The sequence below is a fragment of the Poromitra crassiceps genome (genome assembly GCF_964638095.1).
Source record: "Poromitra crassiceps genome assembly, contig: HAP1_SCAFFOLD_654, whole genome shotgun sequence".
NCBI lineage: Eukaryota > Metazoa > Chordata > Actinopteri > Beryciformes > Melamphaidae > Poromitra > Poromitra crassiceps.
This window is the reverse complement of record NW_028151754.1, coordinates 47,616-65,179: the sequence shown is the minus strand read 5'-3', so window position 1 is coordinate 65,179 and position 17,564 is coordinate 47,616. Positions and strand designations below refer to the sequence as shown.

The following is a 17,564-nucleotide window of genomic DNA, read 5'->3' as shown; positions in this document are numbered from 1 at the left end:
AACAGTTATTGTTTTACCATGTTGTTTTACCATTATTGTTTTGCACATGTTGCTGTCTTGAGAACTGAATACGTTAGTTTTGAAGCTCGCCCCACACGTGCTTGATGATAAGTGGCTCTCTGTCTGCAGTCTCTCCATGCATAATTGAGAGCTGAGGCTGTGATTTGTCTTGTGCCATCTTTGATCTTACAAAGCAGAGACCATGATGCAAGTTAAGTTATCCTTTATTTATCCACCATTATCAGGAATCCTTGCGTTTCTCTTTGCGGGGGGCGGGGGAGGGGGAAGGGGGTGTGTCTGTGTGAGCATGAGGTCGGTTGGAACATGGAGTACACTTCATGTTAGGTACACCGTGTTCTTCTATGGGTTAAGATGGTCTATCTGATACGTGGCTGCTCTCAGATCAGTCTGGGCGCTTGGTGATTATAGTGTTTCCATGGGGCTTTTTGCGACGGGATCTGCGCTGAGATCTGTTGGGTACACCGTGTTCTGTTGTAGGGATGGACTGGAGGGGGTGTGTGTGTGCGCGTGCGCACATGTGTGTGTGTGTGTGTTTTACTGTCGAGTAATGGAACACTTATAGCCCACCACCACCCTCCCTCCCCTCTCCCCTCCTTCCTTCCTTCCCTCCCCCCCTTGTTTCTTTCTCTCTAACTCTTCCCCAAAAGCAGTCCTCCCAGGCTATAGCTCCAGCACATAATATACCATACTATGTGTAGGACATGTTTACCCACTTGGCTTTTGTTCATTGGCTGCTGAAAACCTGGAGGAATGGATTCCTCACTCACTGGTGGAAGTAGAGCTACACAGAGAAAATGGGGAAAGAACCAGTGGCGTGTCCAGGCCATTTTGACTGGGGTGGCCCAGGTGGGGCACAGACTCAAGCAAGGGGTGGCACTGAGCTTTAGGAAGGATGTGGACGGGTCCCAGGTTCAGAATTCTGTATTCCGAGTCAGAATTTTGAATTTAAACTCTTGAATTCTGACCTCATTCTCAGAAATCTGAGATTAATCTCATTTAAATACAAGAATTTTAAATACATTTTTCACATGTGGCCCTTCAATGACCATAGATTTGGGGGGGGGGGAGGAAGAAAGAAAGAAATGAACTGGCTTGGTGGTCCCGCCTCTAACATGGCCACCGGCCAGTCATAATAACTTTTTGGGGTGGCCAATCAGATTTCAAAGGTGGCCAGTGCCACCCCTGGCCACCCACCTAGACACGCCCCCGGAAAGAAGCCTTTGACCCCGAGTGTTTTTCTTTAATAGCTTGATGCTTCTGCTGTGAGAGTTAGCGATCTATTCATACTCCATATATGACCCACATCCTTTGGCTGTTTCATGATTGGGCCGTTCCTGACCGGGCGGTGATGGCAGTTGCTATACACCACACAGACTCTCCATACACTGATGAAGAAGTCAGCTGCAGGACAGAGTCAATAATTGACTATGGGAAGACTCTGAAGATATACAGTATTTATGCGCTGCACTCTGTGCTTGTCAGTATGGCTCAACGCACTTGACCGCACAGAGGATTCCACCTGAAAGCACTCACGCCAGTGCCGGCCAGGCCACTAATTGGGTGGCGAGGCAGAAATGAGCAAGCCATTAAAAGTGGTTCTGGTAGAGTGAGAGAGAGACATGGGAAGGGGAAGGGGAAAGATGGGTCAGCCCTCTGGTGTTCTGGGCATCTTATCAAACCTCATGTTGTGTCTGTTGTCTGTCCAGAAAAGAATACTGCCAGACCAGTCCTAATCAGCATTCTGGAGAGACAAGTGTACCGTTTGTACCTTTGCTTTTACATACAACTCTTGTAGTTGTAAATGTGTGTGATCTCATGCTGAAGATATACGAGGGCAACAATTACGTTGTCTGAATCTGAGCTGGTAGATAGCAGCAGCACTGCTGAATCTGAGCTGGTAGATAGCAGCAGCACTGCTGAATCTGAGCTGGTAGATAGCAGCAGCACTGCTGAATCTGAGCTGGTAGATAGCAGCAGCACGTCTGAATCTGAGCTGGTATATAGCAGCAGCACGTCTGAATCTAAGCTTGTATATAGCAGCAGCATGTCTGAATCTAAGCTGGTATATAGCAGCAGCACGTCTGAATCCGAGCTGGTATATAGCAGCAGCATGTCTGAATCTAAGCTGGTATATAGCAGCAGCATGTCTGAATCTAAGCTGGTATATAGCAGCAGCACGTCTGAATCTAAGCTGGTATATAGCTGCAGCACGTCTGAATCTAAGCTGGTAGATAGCAGCAGCACGTCTGAATCTAAGCTGGTATATAGCTGCAGCACGTCTGAATCTAAGCTGGTATATAGCAGCAGCACGGCTGAATCTAAGCTGGTATATAGCAGCACCACGTCTGAATCTAAGCTGGTATATAGCAGCAGCACGTCTGAATCTGAGCTGGTAGATAGCAGCAGCACGTCTGAATCTAAGCTGGTATATAGCAGCAGCACGTCTGAATCTGAGCTGGTAGATAGCAGCAGCACGTCTGAATCTAAGCTGGTATATAGCTGCAGCACGTCTGAATCTAAGCTGGTATATAGCAGCAGCACGTCTGAATCTAAGCTGGTATATAGCTGCAGCACGTCTGAATCTAAGCTGGTAGATAGCAGCAGCACGTCTGAATCTAAGCTGGTATATAGCTGCAGCACGTCTGAATCTAAGCTGGTATATAGCAGCACCACGTCTGAATCTAAGCTGGTATATAGCAGCAGCACGTCTGAATATAAGCTGGTATATAGCAGCAGCACGTCTGAATCTAAGCTGGTATATAGCTGCAGCACGTCTGAATCTAAGCTGGTAGATAGCAGCAGCACGTCTGAATCTAAGCTGGTATATAGCTGCAGCACGTCTGAATCTAAGCTGGTATATAGCAGCAGCACGGCTGAATCTAAGCTGGTATATAGCAGCACCACGTCTGAATCTAAGCTGGTATATAGCAGCAGCACGTCTGAATCTAAGCTGGTATATAGCAGCAGCACGTCTGAATCTAAGCTGGTATATAGCTGCAGCACGTCTGAATCTGAGCTGGTAGATAGCAGCAGCACGTCTGAATCTAAGCTGGTATATAGCTGCAGCACGTCTGAATCTAAGCTGGTATATAGCTGCAGCACGTCTGAATCTAAGCTGGTAGATAGCTGCGGCACGAGAACGTCATCCAACGTTATGCAATTGGTCGTAACATTACTGTTGCTTGTATAATGCACTTCCCCATCTCCCCTCCTACAACACTGTGAATAGACAAAGCACAATGAAGGAAGTGTGCGTGTGTGACTGTGTGTGTGTGTGTGTGTGTGTGTGTGTGTGGACCACCAGTGTTCACGTGGATTTACGATGTGAAAACATTCTCATTTTGGCGAACCTTTCCTTTCTTGGACATGGTGAAGCAGCCAACACTCACACACACACACGCCTCTGGGCTGTCACACCTAACGTTAGTCAGCTTGACTCTTCTCTGGGCTGTCACACCTAACGTTAGTCAGCTTGACTCTTCTGAAGTCCATCATTTCGCTCTGGGCACATGTTTAGGATTGTGTGTTCCTCCCAAAGCCTGAACTGTTTGTGGTGGGGAAAACAACACAAGTAGGCTAATGACAACAGCACTGTAGAGTAGGCTAATGACGGCTAATGACAGCACTGTAGAGTAGTAGGCTAATGGCAGCACTCTAGAGTAGTAGGCTAATGGCAGCACTCTAGAGTAGTAGGCTAATGGCAGCACTCTAGAGTAGTAGGCTAATGGCAGCACTCTAGAGTAGTAGGCTAATGACAGCACTCTAGAGTAGTAGGCTAATGACAGCACTGAGTAGGCTAATGACAACAGCACTGTAGAGTGGTAGGCTAATGACAGCACTGTAGAGTAGTAGGCTAATGACAACACTGTAGAGTAGTAGGCTAATGACAGCACTGTAGAGTAGTAGGCTAATGACAACACTGTAGAGTAGTAGGCTAATGACAGCACTGTAGAGTAGTAGGCTAATGACAACAACACTGTAAAGTAGTAGGCTAATGACAGCACTGTAGAGTAGTAGGCTAATGACAGCACTGTAGAGTAGTAGGCTAATGACAACAACACTGTAGAGTAGTAGGCTAATGACAACAACACTGTAGAGTAGTAGGCTAATGACAGCACTATAGAGTAGGCTAATGACAACAACACTGTAGAGTAGTAGGCTAATGACAACAACACTGTAGAGTAGGCTAATGACAGCACTGTAGAGTAGTAGGCTAATGACAACAACACTGTAGAGTAGTAGGCTAATGACAGCACTGTAGAGTAGTAGGCTAATGACAACAACACTGTAGAATAGTAGGCTAATGACAACAACACTGTAGAGTAGTAGGCTAATGACAGCACTGTAGAGTAGTAGGCTAATGACAACAACACTGTAGAGTAGTAGGCTAATGACAGCACTGTAGAGTAGTAGGCTAATGACAACAACACTGTAGAGTAGTAGGCTAATGACAACAACACTGTAGAGTAGTAGGCTAATAACAGCACTGTAGAGTAGTAGGCTAATGACAACAACACTGTAGAGTAGTAGGCTAATGACAGCACTGTAGAGTAGTAGGCTAATGACAACAACACTGTAGAGTAGTAGGCTAATGACAACAACACTGTAGAGTAGTAGGCTAATGACAGCACTGTAGAGTAGTAGGCTAATGACAACAACACTGTAGAGTAGTAGGCTAATGACAACACTGTAGAGTAGTAGGCTAATGACAACAACACTGTAGAGTAGTAGGCTAATGACAGCACTGTAGAGTAGTAGGCTAATGACAACAACACTGTAGAGTAGTAGGCTAATGACAGCACTGTAGAGTAGTAGGCTAATGACAACAACACTGTAGAGTAGTAGGCTAATGACAACAACACTGTAGAGTAGTAGGCTAATGACAACAACACTGTAGAGTAGTAGGCTAATGACAGCACTGTAGAGTAGTAGGCTAATGACAACAACACTGTAGAGTAGTAGGCTAATGACAGCACTGTAGAGTAGTAGGCTAATGACAACAACACTGTAGAGTAGTAGGCTAATGACAACAACACTGTAGAGTAGTAGGCTAATGACAGCACTGTAGAGTAGTAGGCTAATGACAACAACACTGTAGAGTAGTAGGCTAATGACAACACTGTAGAGTAGTAGGCTAATGACAGCACTGTAGAGTAGTAGGCTAATGACAACAACACTGTAGAGTAGTAGGCTAATGACAACAATGTAGAGTAGTAGGCTAATGACGACAACACTGTAGAGTAGTAGGCTAATAACAACACTGTAGAGTAGTAGGCTAATGACAACAACACTGTAGAGTAGTAGGCTAATGACAGCACTGTAGAGTAGTAGGCTAATGACAGCACTGTAGAGTAGTAGGCTAATAACAACAGCTTCAAGCTTGAAGACATGTTTTGGGAAGGCTTGTTCATGTGTCTCCTGAGTGCCTTGTTTTAAGGAGAACTACTTTCTGCCAACTACGCTCTCAACTAAGTTCAGTTTATGTGTCCTTGTAGATTTGTATACGTCTTTATTTTTCCACTTTGATTACATGAGAATAATCTGCTCTCTCTCTCTCCCCCTCTCTTTCACTCTCCCCCTCTTCTTTCTTTCTTTCTTTCTCTCTCTCTCTCTCCCTCAGGTCACACCCACATTTGAGGCCCCAGTGGTGGCTCCTGCTGAGATTGAGGTAAAATAAATCTGTCAGCCCCCGCCCCCGCCCCACACACACACGCGCGCGCGTGCACGCACGCACTCACGCACGTACACACACACACACACACACACACACACACACGCACACACAACCAGTCAGACGGCTCCTTGGTCTCTCAACCCCTTTTTCGGCCCCCTAACCTCAGCCTGCTCAGACATTCTCTGCCACAGGCATGGAGTGCACAGGTGGGAATGGACAGGAATGTAGGCAGGGAGTAAAACAAAGAAGACACATTTGAAGTGGGAATACTATATGAAGTGCTGCAGTTAACTGATCACACACACAACTGCAACTTTAAACTTGTTGCACACCACAACACCTGTTTATTCAGCAAAGAAGTCTAGTAGCTCCTGCATGACATCACCGGCTGTCCTGGGGAAGCTAAGCAGGTCTGGCTGTGGATACTCCTTGGATGGGAGACCATACATCTGGTGCTGGAAGACCAGTAGGAGGTGCTCTTCCCCTATGGTCTCATGAATAATCTCCCCAATGTCCCAGGGCAGGGACAGGGACTCTGTCCTGTGAGTGAGCACTGTGAGAGCAAAATTATTGATTGATTGCTTATTAATTGGTTGTTGATCATTATCGACTGTTCCATAACAATCCATCTGCAGAGCATTCCTGAAGATAGATAACATGTATTTTGTCTTGTGACCAGACCAAGGTTATTGTGTCTTTTGAGAACATCAGATGGAACTTACTGGCGTAATGGAAATGTACTGGGAATTTTGCTCTCACAGCACCATCCTTTGGATGAGACGTTCAAACGAGGTCCTGACTCCTGACTGTGGTCAATAAAGAGCCCATCAACACTCTTTGCAAGAGTAGGGGTTAGGGATGTTCATTTTGAAAATTTTCCAAAATCGATAATCGGTGAATATTAACGATCAATTATCGATCATCGATTTTATTAATACTTAGAAAATTTTCAATATTTTCAATTTTTTTTTTTTTTTTTTTTTACAAAATGAATGCCTATGGCAGAAAATACGAAAGACAACGTGTTCTCCTCAATGAACTCTTTGTGTCTCCTCTCCAACACTGCTGTCCCCGGCGCATGCCGTTGTGAATTTCCCATGTTTAAAACAGTTTTGTTGGCACAAAGGCCCGTGCCCAGCCAGAAAACTAGAGACTATATGAAGCTCCACCTCACGTTAGTCGGCTGTGCAATGGAGTGGGGCGAGGAGGAACGAATTCCACCCAAACCTAGTCAAAAAAAAAAAAAAAAAAAAAATTTAATAATTAAAAAATCGATCCAAATGCCACAGGATCGATTCCAATCCTTAACGATCGATTATCGATTTTCGATAATTGATGAACATCCCTAGTAGGGGTGTAACCCCGGTGCCCTGGGGGGTGTAACCCCCGGTACCATGGGGGGTGTAACCCCCAGTGCCCTGGGGGGTGTAACCCCCGGTACCATGGGGGGTGTAACCCCGGTGCCTCTGGCTAAATCATGGCCACCTAATCATCCCTCGTTACTTAACACATTCACTGCCAGACGTTTTTTTTTTACTGTAGTTAGCTTCTGCCAGAGGGTTTTTTTGAGGATTCTGGCTCATCTTTCAAGACCCGAGGATTCTTTTCTGCTAAGATTTTGTGAACACACAATATCTCAAAAGAACTAATAGAATGTGTGCTTTCTCTATCTAAAAGAGTTAGTTTGTAGAGTTAGTAGTTATGTAAGCATTAGCAGTTGAATACAGCATGGTTTCAGCGTCAGAAAAAATATTCAGAGATAAACGGCTTTTTGTGAAATTCGATAGAACAGTCACTTTAACCATTCATTTTTGGCTCTCTCTCTCTCTCTCTCCCTCCCCCTCTCGCTCTCTCTCTCTCTCTCTCCCTCCCTCTCGCTCTCCCTCCCTCTCTCTCTCTCTCTCTCTCCCTCCCTCTCGCTCTCCCTCCCTCTCTCTCTCTCTCCCTCTCTCTCGGGAGGGAGACGCACTAGGTTTAATCCTAGTGAGAGTGGGAGAGGGAGAGAGAGAGAGAGAGAGAGAGAGGGAGGGAGGGAGGGAGAGAGAGAGAGCGAGAGAGAGAGAGAGAGAGAGGGAGAGAGCGAGAGGGAGAGTTGCTTCCAACTCCTCCCTCCGTGTGTGTCCTCTTGGCCGCAGCGGCCGTGTCACAAGCTCGTTGCTGCTGCTGTAACCTCGCGTCACCAGTCTCATTGCTTTGCTGCTGCTGTGCCTGTCTGCGCGGCCGCTGTTTGAGGAAGTCTGGATGGAGGACTCGCTCGCTTCTTGGAGTTTTGGTTGAGAGAAGCTTTTGCGATTCTGGTCATATTTATGCTGCGTGTTTCAAAGTGTGTTCCATCCGTGATCTATTATGCAAATTTGCAATCCCGCACTGCCAGCAATCAGCGCGAAAACGAAAGCGTTTTCGCCAATCCATTTTCATGAGAATGGCTTCGTCACACTGCTTTTTGCTTGCCTTCCTCCTTCCTTGTCGCCACTTAGTGGGTCGGTGGAATGGGTTGTACACGTTGAACACGTCCAATACTTATATAAGAGATGTAAAAGGGTTAGATGCACATCCCACCGTCAAAAAAAAAAAATCGCTGGATTTTTTTTTACATATATATACGTCAGTGGCAGTCAACGTGTTAAAGGCCGGCTTTACCGTGGGGAATATGAATATATATTCAATCTCACGCCCCTAAGGTTTTCGAATCCGTTGAAATTTTTGAAATTGGTTGTTTCCCGCCAGAGATATCACCAGAAATGCGCTCTGTGTGAGGGGGGGGGGGGGGGGGGGGGGGGGTGGAGGGGAGGGGCGGGTGCGGGCACCCGAAATACTACATTTCCCACAATGCACTGGGCTCGCGTGGCCTTCGTTTCCAGGCCCACCCCTCAGGCATTTGGCTGATATCAAACTCCAGTAGGTGGCGGTAATGCACATATATGCTTGCCAACCGCCATAAAAGTCGAAGAAGAAGAAGGCTTCGACATAAAAAGATTTAGTAGAAGAAGAAAAAATTACAAAACATTAAAAAAAAAATTGCCTCCAAATTGCACCAAATTTAAACGGTAGTATATATGTCCGGAGATGTCTTCATAAAAAAAAATGCATGCATTTTAAGGCATTTTTGTAGGAGTTTGATGTTGTGACTAATTCATGTAAAAATGTGTAAAATCGGGTACATTGCTCAGCGTTGATTTCGTTACTTCAACGCACCTAGTACTACTAGATGTAAAATTTGACGAGCTTTCCAATGCCGCCAGTCCCGTGTCTGTCCGTGCTTCCGTTCCAGAGATAATGGTCTCTTTGCAAGGAGCTATGGAAAGCTAACCTAGCTACCATAGGCTAGGCGGTTGAACAAGATGGCTGCCTTTTGCTTTTCTTCGAGACCTCTGAAGGGGCGTGGAGGACCTCTAGAGGCGGGACCATGGCTCACAACACTTGTAGTTCATAGGCGCTCGACTTCCGCAAGGCGGACTCGGGCCAGATGACGTGTAACGCGTCGGCTGGCCCGAAAAATATGTGAGAGATGGTTGATAGGTCAGGCAGGGAAGCACCAATTTCAAAAATTTCAACGGATTCGAAAACCTTAGGGGCGTGAGATTTAATATATATTCATATTCCCCACGGTAAAGCCGTCCTTTAATTGGCACATTCAGTCCTCAACTCTCCACCATTAGAGCTGATGTGTGGTGAGCGTTCTGCCTCAACGTGGCTACCGTGCATGACGCAGGTGGGTGCTACACATCGGTGGTGGATGAGTTGAGTTGTAGATTTAGTTGTAGTTTCTGCGTGGTGCTGATGGACAGCTCCTTTTATTGTTAAAATAAAAAGTGCTCTGAGAACGCATCATTTGTCCTCTGTACTGTTTGAGATGTTCAAGTGGGCCAAGAGTCGGTAAGGGTTGGGAACCACTGTTCTAAATGCTGGCATAGAGATCAAGCAATATATCCATTCATTTGTTCAGACTTCTATTCATTTGTTCATTTATCAGTTCATCCATCCATCCATCCAGTCATAACTAGAGTTGAACCAAGTCCACTTCTCATTTCTCTTGCAGTTCCTTGCAGAGGACACTGTAGTCATTACCACAGAGGTTGAACAGGTAAGATTCACCCTCTATAACTGCATTGTGTCGTCACGTCATTAGAAAACCACTCATCTGGCCATTATCACATTAGAGCTTGATGTTTGTCGTCAAATACAGCATGTGTGGATCAGTATTGTATATTTGTGGGATTGTGACAATATGGACCAAGGTGCAAGCATTTTAAATTGAAAACGGGTTGCACACTCAACCCACCAGGGGGAGGCAGTCATTCTGTGTTTTAAGAGCCCTACCTCAGCCCGTTATGAGCGAGGCCTGGCTGCACTGCCTGTATCTACACCCTGAGCATGACTTATCACAGGTCCATATGATCAGCCACGTTCTGGTTTGTCCCCCAGTTGACATGTTGCATGGAGTTGTTGTGTGTGTGACGTGTTGACTGTCCTGTGTGTGTCTGGTTGCATTGCATGTGCAGACGCATGCTGTCTGTGAGCCAGAGCCCGAGGTGATCGAGGTTCAGGTCTTGGCAGAAGAAGAAGAAGAAGAAGAAGCTGTGCCTGAGGTCCAGGTGGAAGCAGCCGTCTCCGAGGCGGTCTGCCAACTGGAGCCCGTAACCGAAGCCGTCGCAGAACCAGAAGCGGAGGCGCCTGCTTGTTTGCTGGCCCCCGAAGCAGAACTTGTCGCAGAAGAGCCAGTTACAGAGGAGCTGCTTACAGAGGAGCTGCTTACAGAAGCTGTGGTGGAGTCGGTGGTGGAAGCGGTCATCGAAGCGATACCCGAGCCAGAACTGGTGGCTGAGGTCTGCATCTGCCCGGCGCCTGAGGAGGTGGAGAAGGTCGAGGAGGAAGCAGAAGTGTTGGCCGAAGAAGAAGAGGAAGTTGCACCCGAGGTCACAGTCGAGCCTGTTGAAATCTCAGAGGTGCCACATTGCTACTACATTAACCCATTGATACCTGATGCAGCATTTGTGTGTGTATCCCTTGACGCGGTCTTAAAGGGATACACACACAAATGAGGGATATACATGCAAATGCTGCATCAGGTATCAATGGGTTAAGTACATACTTTCCTCTCTCCCTGTGACAAACTTCAGCTTCTCCCTCCTTCCAAGGACACAACATGATACAAGTGCATTTTTGTCTTGTGTGTGTTTTTATTCTGTGATAGTTTGCATGTAGCATGTCCTTTGTACAGAAGTAGCTATCACGGAAGTCCCTAATAGAATCAATTGAGTATCATTAACACAATATTCCTCTTGGGAAAGCAGCCAGAATGCAGTGGTAGCAATGTTGAAGTCAAGAGACGAAGCTCTGATGCTTTTTTTGACAACAGCGCTGCCGCCATTCTGGCCTGAACATGTCTCCTTGCCCCCAATGGGACAACAGCACAGAACCATGGCAGCCAATCAGAGGCAGAGTAGGGCGAGTGTTGCCCCCTAAAAAAATCTTGTGCTCCCCACGTTGCAATGGAACCATCGATTAGCCTTCAGTTTGACAGTAGTTCATCATCATCACGCCTTAACTGTGGGACTTCTACAATGGCTACATCTGTTATGCTTCTTTTCACACTGTTTCATTCCCATTTTAGGTTCATTATTTCCTGCTGACAGTGTTCTGGCTGTATTGATAACATGGCTGTGTCTTTTCCCTCAGCAGGAGAGCATCCCAGAGCCTCTGGCAGAAGAGGCTGACGTCACAGAGGTAAAGACTTTTTCCCTCTTCCTTCAACAAGCTTATCCTCAGCCTAGCAGCCAATGTAGCCTACATCCATCAGTCACAAAATATCAAATTTTATTTTATTGTATTTTATTGTATTTTATTTTTTCTGCATTCTCTGTCTCTCTTCCTCCTCTCTCTACTGTCTGCATCTCGCCCCCTTTTCTCTGTATCCATCTCTTTCTTCTCTCTCTCTCTCTCTCTCTCTCTCTCTCTCTCTCTCTCTCTCTCTCTCTCTCTCAGGCTCCGGTCATCGACACTGTGCTTGATGACTTCGTTATCACAGACTCTGCACCAGTAGTGGAGGCTGCCATGGCTGAGTCTGCCGTTGTGGTGGAGCAGGTGAGAGCGACACACACGCCATATTACGGCTAACCGCTAGCCAAATGCTGCCAAGTCTCGACGCCTAAGGAGTCACAAGTCCTATTTGAAGTCACCAGGAAATGCCATTTCAATGGGCTGTTGCCTCTGTAATGCGGAGTATTTGCGGTTGAAACAGGATATAGCCGGCAATTGCCTTTGTTTGTATGCCTAGATGGTGAAGCAATCCACTAAAAGTATTTGAGAAGATCACTGAGATAATCTTGAGTTTCAAAAACGTGTGCTCATATCATATTCGCATTTACTGATAACTAGGTTGTGGTGTGGAGTAGCAAGGTGAAAAGGCAAAATTTTGAATTTCATTGTTGCTACTGTGACTAATTCTCAGTCCCAGTCTTTTCTAAAAATACTCCACCTTCTGCTCCATCTAGGCGCCTGTGGTCATGACTGACGCCCTCGACGCCCTATCAGAATCTCTGGATGTGACCCCCGCTGTGCCTGAGCCCGCCCCTGTCCCAGCAGAGGAGATCATCAACGTGAGTTTCTGTCTTAGTACAGACAATAACCATGTGGTCAGGCCGTGGAATCAGATTCACACACACACACACACACACACACACACACACACACACACAGCTACTTCAACGCTCTGGCGTAACTGGCAACAATGTTGTTGGTCCCAGGAAACAGTGTGTGGGGATGAGGAAGCGTGCGTGCTGGGGGAGAGGGAGGACTCCCTTCCACCCGACTGCCGGCTGTCCCCGGAGGACCTGCTGGTTAGATACGACCTCCTTAAACAACCACAAATACTGTATATACAGGCGTTGCTGAAGGCTGAAGGCATGCTGGACTGCTGCTGTCATTTGGCTTCGTCCCTGAGAGGAATTGTTTGGAAAACTCAGCTGAGAGACATTAGAGATTTGTTTTAAGATGTGCTCATTTCGATCTACCCCTAATGCAGGATAGATGGAGGATACATGTAAGAAGGAGGGCTCAACTATTATTCAATTAAACTAAATTAAACCTAAAATCTACCACACCATCGGATAACACCACCGCTATATTGTCTTGGATTTTTCATATTCATTTATTTTCCATATTTGCTACAAGGCCTGCCGGCTTGATTCGCACATTGCAAATAACAAATCAACTTTGGAAAAACTAAAAAAAAAAAAAAAAACGTTACAAAGACTTCATACACTAGTCAGCAATGGGTCGAAAGAGAAGTGGGATAAATCTAGTTTTTTTAATGCATGCAGGCAGAAAAGGTATCAGTAAAAAGGAATTCTTCTCAGGTTCAGAGCCAAAGTGCAGAAAGTGGGACTTCTACAATGGCTGCAACTCTGTTTCTCGTGGTGCGGAATCCTGCCTGTGGATGTTCAGATCTTTGGACCTTTCTGCAGGGGTGCCTCCCCTCCTTCAGGGGTGCCTCCCCTCCTTCAGGGGTGCCTCCCCTCCTTCAGGGGTGCCTCCCCTCCTTCACTGTCGCACTCACACTCTTCCTCACACTCTTCCTCTCTTCTCGCAGTCTGCAGGCTTCCTCCATCATTCTGCATTTTCATGGAATAACCCGGGCCTTTCCCCTCGGCGGCTCTCTGGAGACCATTTAAAACAGTCCACTTAATCCAACAGAAAAGTGCAATTGCAAGTATATACCAGCAGGCAGCAATGTGTTTAAACTGGCTGTTTTCCTCTCTGCAGGCTACAGAGGAAATTGAAGCCCAGCTTGAAGTTGAGGCTGTGAAGGTAAGAAGGCGTTAGCATTACATTAACATGTTTGTGTGTTGGGTCTTGCAACATTCTGCCCACTCTGTTGAGACATGGGTTCCTCCTGGCACCGTGGGGAACACCACCCCATGCTGCTCGTCACACTCATACAGGAACAGATGATGGTTCAGGGCGTCCGGGTAGTGCTGGTGCAGTGGTAGATTCCCTGCCTACCAACAGGAGGGGCGCAGGTTCAAGCCCCCGTGTTACAGTACCTCCGGCTTGGTCGGGCGTCGGATCAAGCCGGATTTAGCGTATGTGTCCTGGTCGCTGCACTAGTGCCTCCTCTGATCGGTTGGGACGCCTGTCCGCCCGGGGGGGGGAGGGGAGCTGGGGGGATAGCATGCGTTACGTCCTGCCAGTGAAACTCCTCGCTGTCAGGGGAAAAGAAGTCTGGTGATTGCACATGTATCGGAGGAAGCATGTGCTAATAGTCTACAACTAGATCAGCAGAGTGGGTGGAGCAACGACCGGGGGGAGCAGGGGGAATTGGCCAATTGGGGAGAAAATGAATAAAAAAAGAAAATGTGATATTGCTCTGTTCATGATTATCAGCATGCTGTCGCAGCGAAAATAACCATGTGCTTAAAATGAGTTTCCAGAATCAGAGTTTCTCACTTGATAGCTCAAGTTTCACCTCCACCCTTCTCCCTCTCTCTCTCTCTCTCTCTCTCTCTCTCTCTCTCTCTCTCTCCTCCCTCCCTGTCCCCCCGCAGGGTGCCCTGGATGAGCCGACGAGCCTGGAGGTGCTGTCAGAAGAGCTCTCTGCCCCTCACAAAGAGATCTGTGACATGCCCTGCCAGATGCAGCTCGCTGTGGAGCCTGTTGAGCTCCCCGCCATGGTACAGACATTTAATTTGGGGGAATTGCATAAATCTAGCTGTCAAAAACTGTCCCCGAAGCACACATAGATATACATATATGTGAATATACATTTCGGAATAAAACCCTTAAATTCAGCCAGTCGATTATGAGTCAGAATAGAAATACCCCCCCCCACCCCAAACTAGTCAAACATTGTTGGAAAGGACCGTGCACATTTAAAGCTTGAGCAGATTTGAAAAGCTATAAAACAAGGAGATCTACAGTAGCTGGCCTATAACAACTATGGCCAACAGCAGGATTTTATCAGAATAATCTACTAAATTATCCTAATTGAATTAGCCTATTTGCCAATTTCAGTACGAAATAAACTATTTATTGCAAGGGCGGGGAACTTCTGTTTTTGTTCACCCTCCATGGTGACTGTTGGATTCCAAAATCCGCCCACAACTATTTTATCAGCCGGATCTATTTTCTGAATGGAAAAGAAGAACAGTCACAGTCCAAATGTAGCAGGATTCCTTCTAAATGTGGCCGGTCTATCTATGCTGCCTGTCCTGAACTAACGGTCTATCTATGCTGCCTGTCCTGAACTAAGCCACATGGCTGCTGTGTATTATCCCAGCTATCTTATCTGTTGGCTTGTATCTCCCTTTGTCGACGCACTGACCTCATACATTTCCTTCCTTCCTGTGCAGGAGATCCCAGCAGAAGGGACGCTGAATGGACACATGGTTCCAGAAGTCTCCATCGAGGGCTAGATCCACACAACAGGTCAGATCAGTTTTTTTTTATTATAGCTCCATACGATGATCCCCCACTCTGGCTAAATTAAAGGATAAGTTCACCGAAAATTTTTAATTCAGTCGTCATCATCACGCCACGCTGCTGGAATTTCGGGTTTAGTTTTTGTCCACAACGTTTTCCAGGGAAGCAGAGTTACAGCATTCTCCTAAACAATTGAAGTGAATGGTGAGTATCTTTAAAATGTGTGTAAAAACAACAACAGAGGCTACCGGTACTGGTTGTCTGGTGTAATCCAAGTCTCCAGAAGCCCCGAGATGCCAAGTTGACTTTAAAAGACACCATTTATACCCGGTTTTTAGCTGAAATCGTCACTGTAGCCGTGAGCTTAAAGTGAAAGTGAAAGCGGGACTTTCAGCTGACGGCGACAGTGACGATTTCATGCACGGGGTGACGAGATAACGACTGACTTTTCATTTGTGGGTGAACTTATACTTTAGATTCACACTAGGATAGCTGGTTGTACAGATAGATTCACAAACGTCACCAATCCATTTACATAGAAAGGATGTTGTTTACATTTCCTAATGAAAGTTCAGGAGGAAAGATTCTCATATTCTACTAATCTACCTACCTCAAAGTTGAGCAAGCTTAAACTGACTGAAGCTACGCTATTTAAAGAGACTGACTGAGAGTTGTCTTGTGCTCTGTCTCCTCCAGATCCCCCTCAGTCATTTGGAGATCTCATGGTTTCATTGGGAGCCGACCAGCCGAACTTTACTTTTTCATTTTTTTAGGGCTTAACAAAGGGACCGCTGGGAAAAATCAAAGGGACATCGTCATCCACACTCGAAAGTGCCTTTCCTGCCCGGGCTTCTTGTCAAGAAACACCGAACCAAAAAGTCAACAGGCTACACATACACCTGCTGAACTCAAGGGGGCAGCAGAACAGACTCTTGTCATAAGCATGTCGCAATCGGAAAACAAACATTATTACGGCTCCTTTCGTCGATTTTTCTGTATTTCTCCCCCTGAAAGCATGTACAGTGAATTTGCATTGATTGTAAATCACCGACAATACAATGCGTATGAATACGGTTGCATTGATGAAGGTGGGCTGTAGTTTGTACCTGGGCAGTGTTTGTAAAAGGGCGGGAGGGAAACTTTTTTTTTCTTTGGGTGTTTTTCCCCCCACATTTCAAAATCACAGATTTCGCTCTCCTGAAGCGTCACGGCGGCAGATAGCTCCCCAGCCTCCCTGTTTCCCCTCAGCTCTCTCCTCCTGTCCTCCTCTGGCCCGATCAAGTGCCATCACTCGTTAGAGGGATCATCTGTGTGTGTTTGTGTGTTTGTGTGTGCGTCCCTGCCTCACCCCTCACCCGTGTCCGCGTTCCCATTTTGAGAGGTCAGTCTGATGCCAACAACACACTAAAAACTAAAAAGGCTTCATCGCGGGTTCTTCTAGCACCTTGGGGTTCCTCACTTGAAATCTCGAAAGGGTTCTCGGGCCCGATGAATCTTCACGTCACGGTTCGTCATTCCCATTTGAAGAAACCCCAGGCTAATGCCGTAAGATCCATGGCCCGCTGGAGCCTGGGGAAGGACGGACTCGAGGGAGCAGGGCTAGGAGGTCTTTTTTTTTTGTGTTTCCTGTTTTTTTTTCTCTCTTTCTCCTTTTTTCTAATTCGTTTTGTATAGACCACACGGTGTGGTGCAGTTCACAGTCCGTGCTCTGGAGGAGACCTTGAGGAGTCATGTGATGTGATTTGATGATGATGATGATCACGAGTCGGCTGAGTTGGATTTGATCCACCTTTACAATAAAGCTGTAACTCATCGTGATGCAGGTGTTTGTTGTTTGTTTCATAAAGAATATCCACCATTTTTTTCACTCAAAATACATACGGTACTTAACTTACATAAATACAAAAATAGAAGGAAATGGATTGATGTTGTGTTGCAGATGGAAGTCAAAGAAAAACATGAAATTGGATAAAGTACATATAAAGTACATTTTGGCTTCTTTTAACTTACCAACAGCCCCTGTATTGCTGTATCTTTTGGTACTGGTCCGGACCATTCGCTTTAGCACCCCCTAGTGGTAGAGACCAGTGGTCTGTAGACCACTGGAATGGCTACAACTGCTGCTGTTTAAACTAGTGATGCTCATCAAGTTTCAAGAATCTAAATCGAAGTGTATGGAATAAATGGGCAGAATTTTCTTGAATCTAAATATCAATTTGGCAATGTGGGCAATGTTCTCTGTTTAAACTTTTTGGCCGGCCACAGCTATGCCGTTTCACGTGCGATCGGGATGAAACTTTCAGGGGGTGTAAAGAGCACCTAATGACCATTAGGGTGACCTAACGGAGCCTGATTTTTTTTATTAGGTGATTGCCCTAATTACCAATGTCATCAGTGTTGTCATCAATGATGTCATGCCATCACTGACGTCATTAGTGATGTCATACAT

The 17,564-nt window shown here is 46.2% G+C and overlaps 1 protein-coding gene across 3 annotated transcripts in view; it reads left to right on the top strand.

The window, feature by feature from the left end:
* LOC310771443 (uncharacterized protein) overlaps positions 1-16,915 on the top strand; it is a 25,851-nt gene extending 8,936 nt beyond the window's left edge. The window contains exons 3-13 of one of the 3 annotated variants that reach the window (XM_083664056.1): positions 5,642-5,689; positions 9,735-9,779; positions 10,198-10,641; positions 11,378-11,422; positions 11,681-11,779; positions 12,190-12,294; positions 12,442-12,534; positions 13,460-13,504; positions 14,242-14,367; positions 15,046-15,121; positions 15,812-16,915. In XM_083664056.1, the coding sequence (XP_083520182.1) occupies positions 5,642-5,689; positions 9,735-9,779; positions 10,198-10,641; positions 11,378-11,422; positions 11,681-11,779; positions 12,190-12,294; positions 12,442-12,534; positions 13,460-13,504; positions 14,242-14,367; positions 15,046-15,108 (1,113 nt within the window). In that variant the 3' untranslated portion in view covers positions 15,109-15,121; positions 15,812-16,915. Of the gene's footprint in view, positions 1-5,641; positions 5,690-9,734; positions 9,780-10,197; positions 10,642-11,374; positions 11,423-11,680; positions 11,780-12,189; positions 12,295-12,441; positions 12,535-13,459; positions 13,505-14,241; positions 14,368-15,045; positions 15,122-15,811 lie in introns of all 3 variants that reach the window. The other 2 variants (XM_083664055.1, XM_083664057.1) reach the window with 2 other exon arrangements.
* The last annotated feature ends 649 nt before the right edge of the window (positions 16,916-17,564 follow it).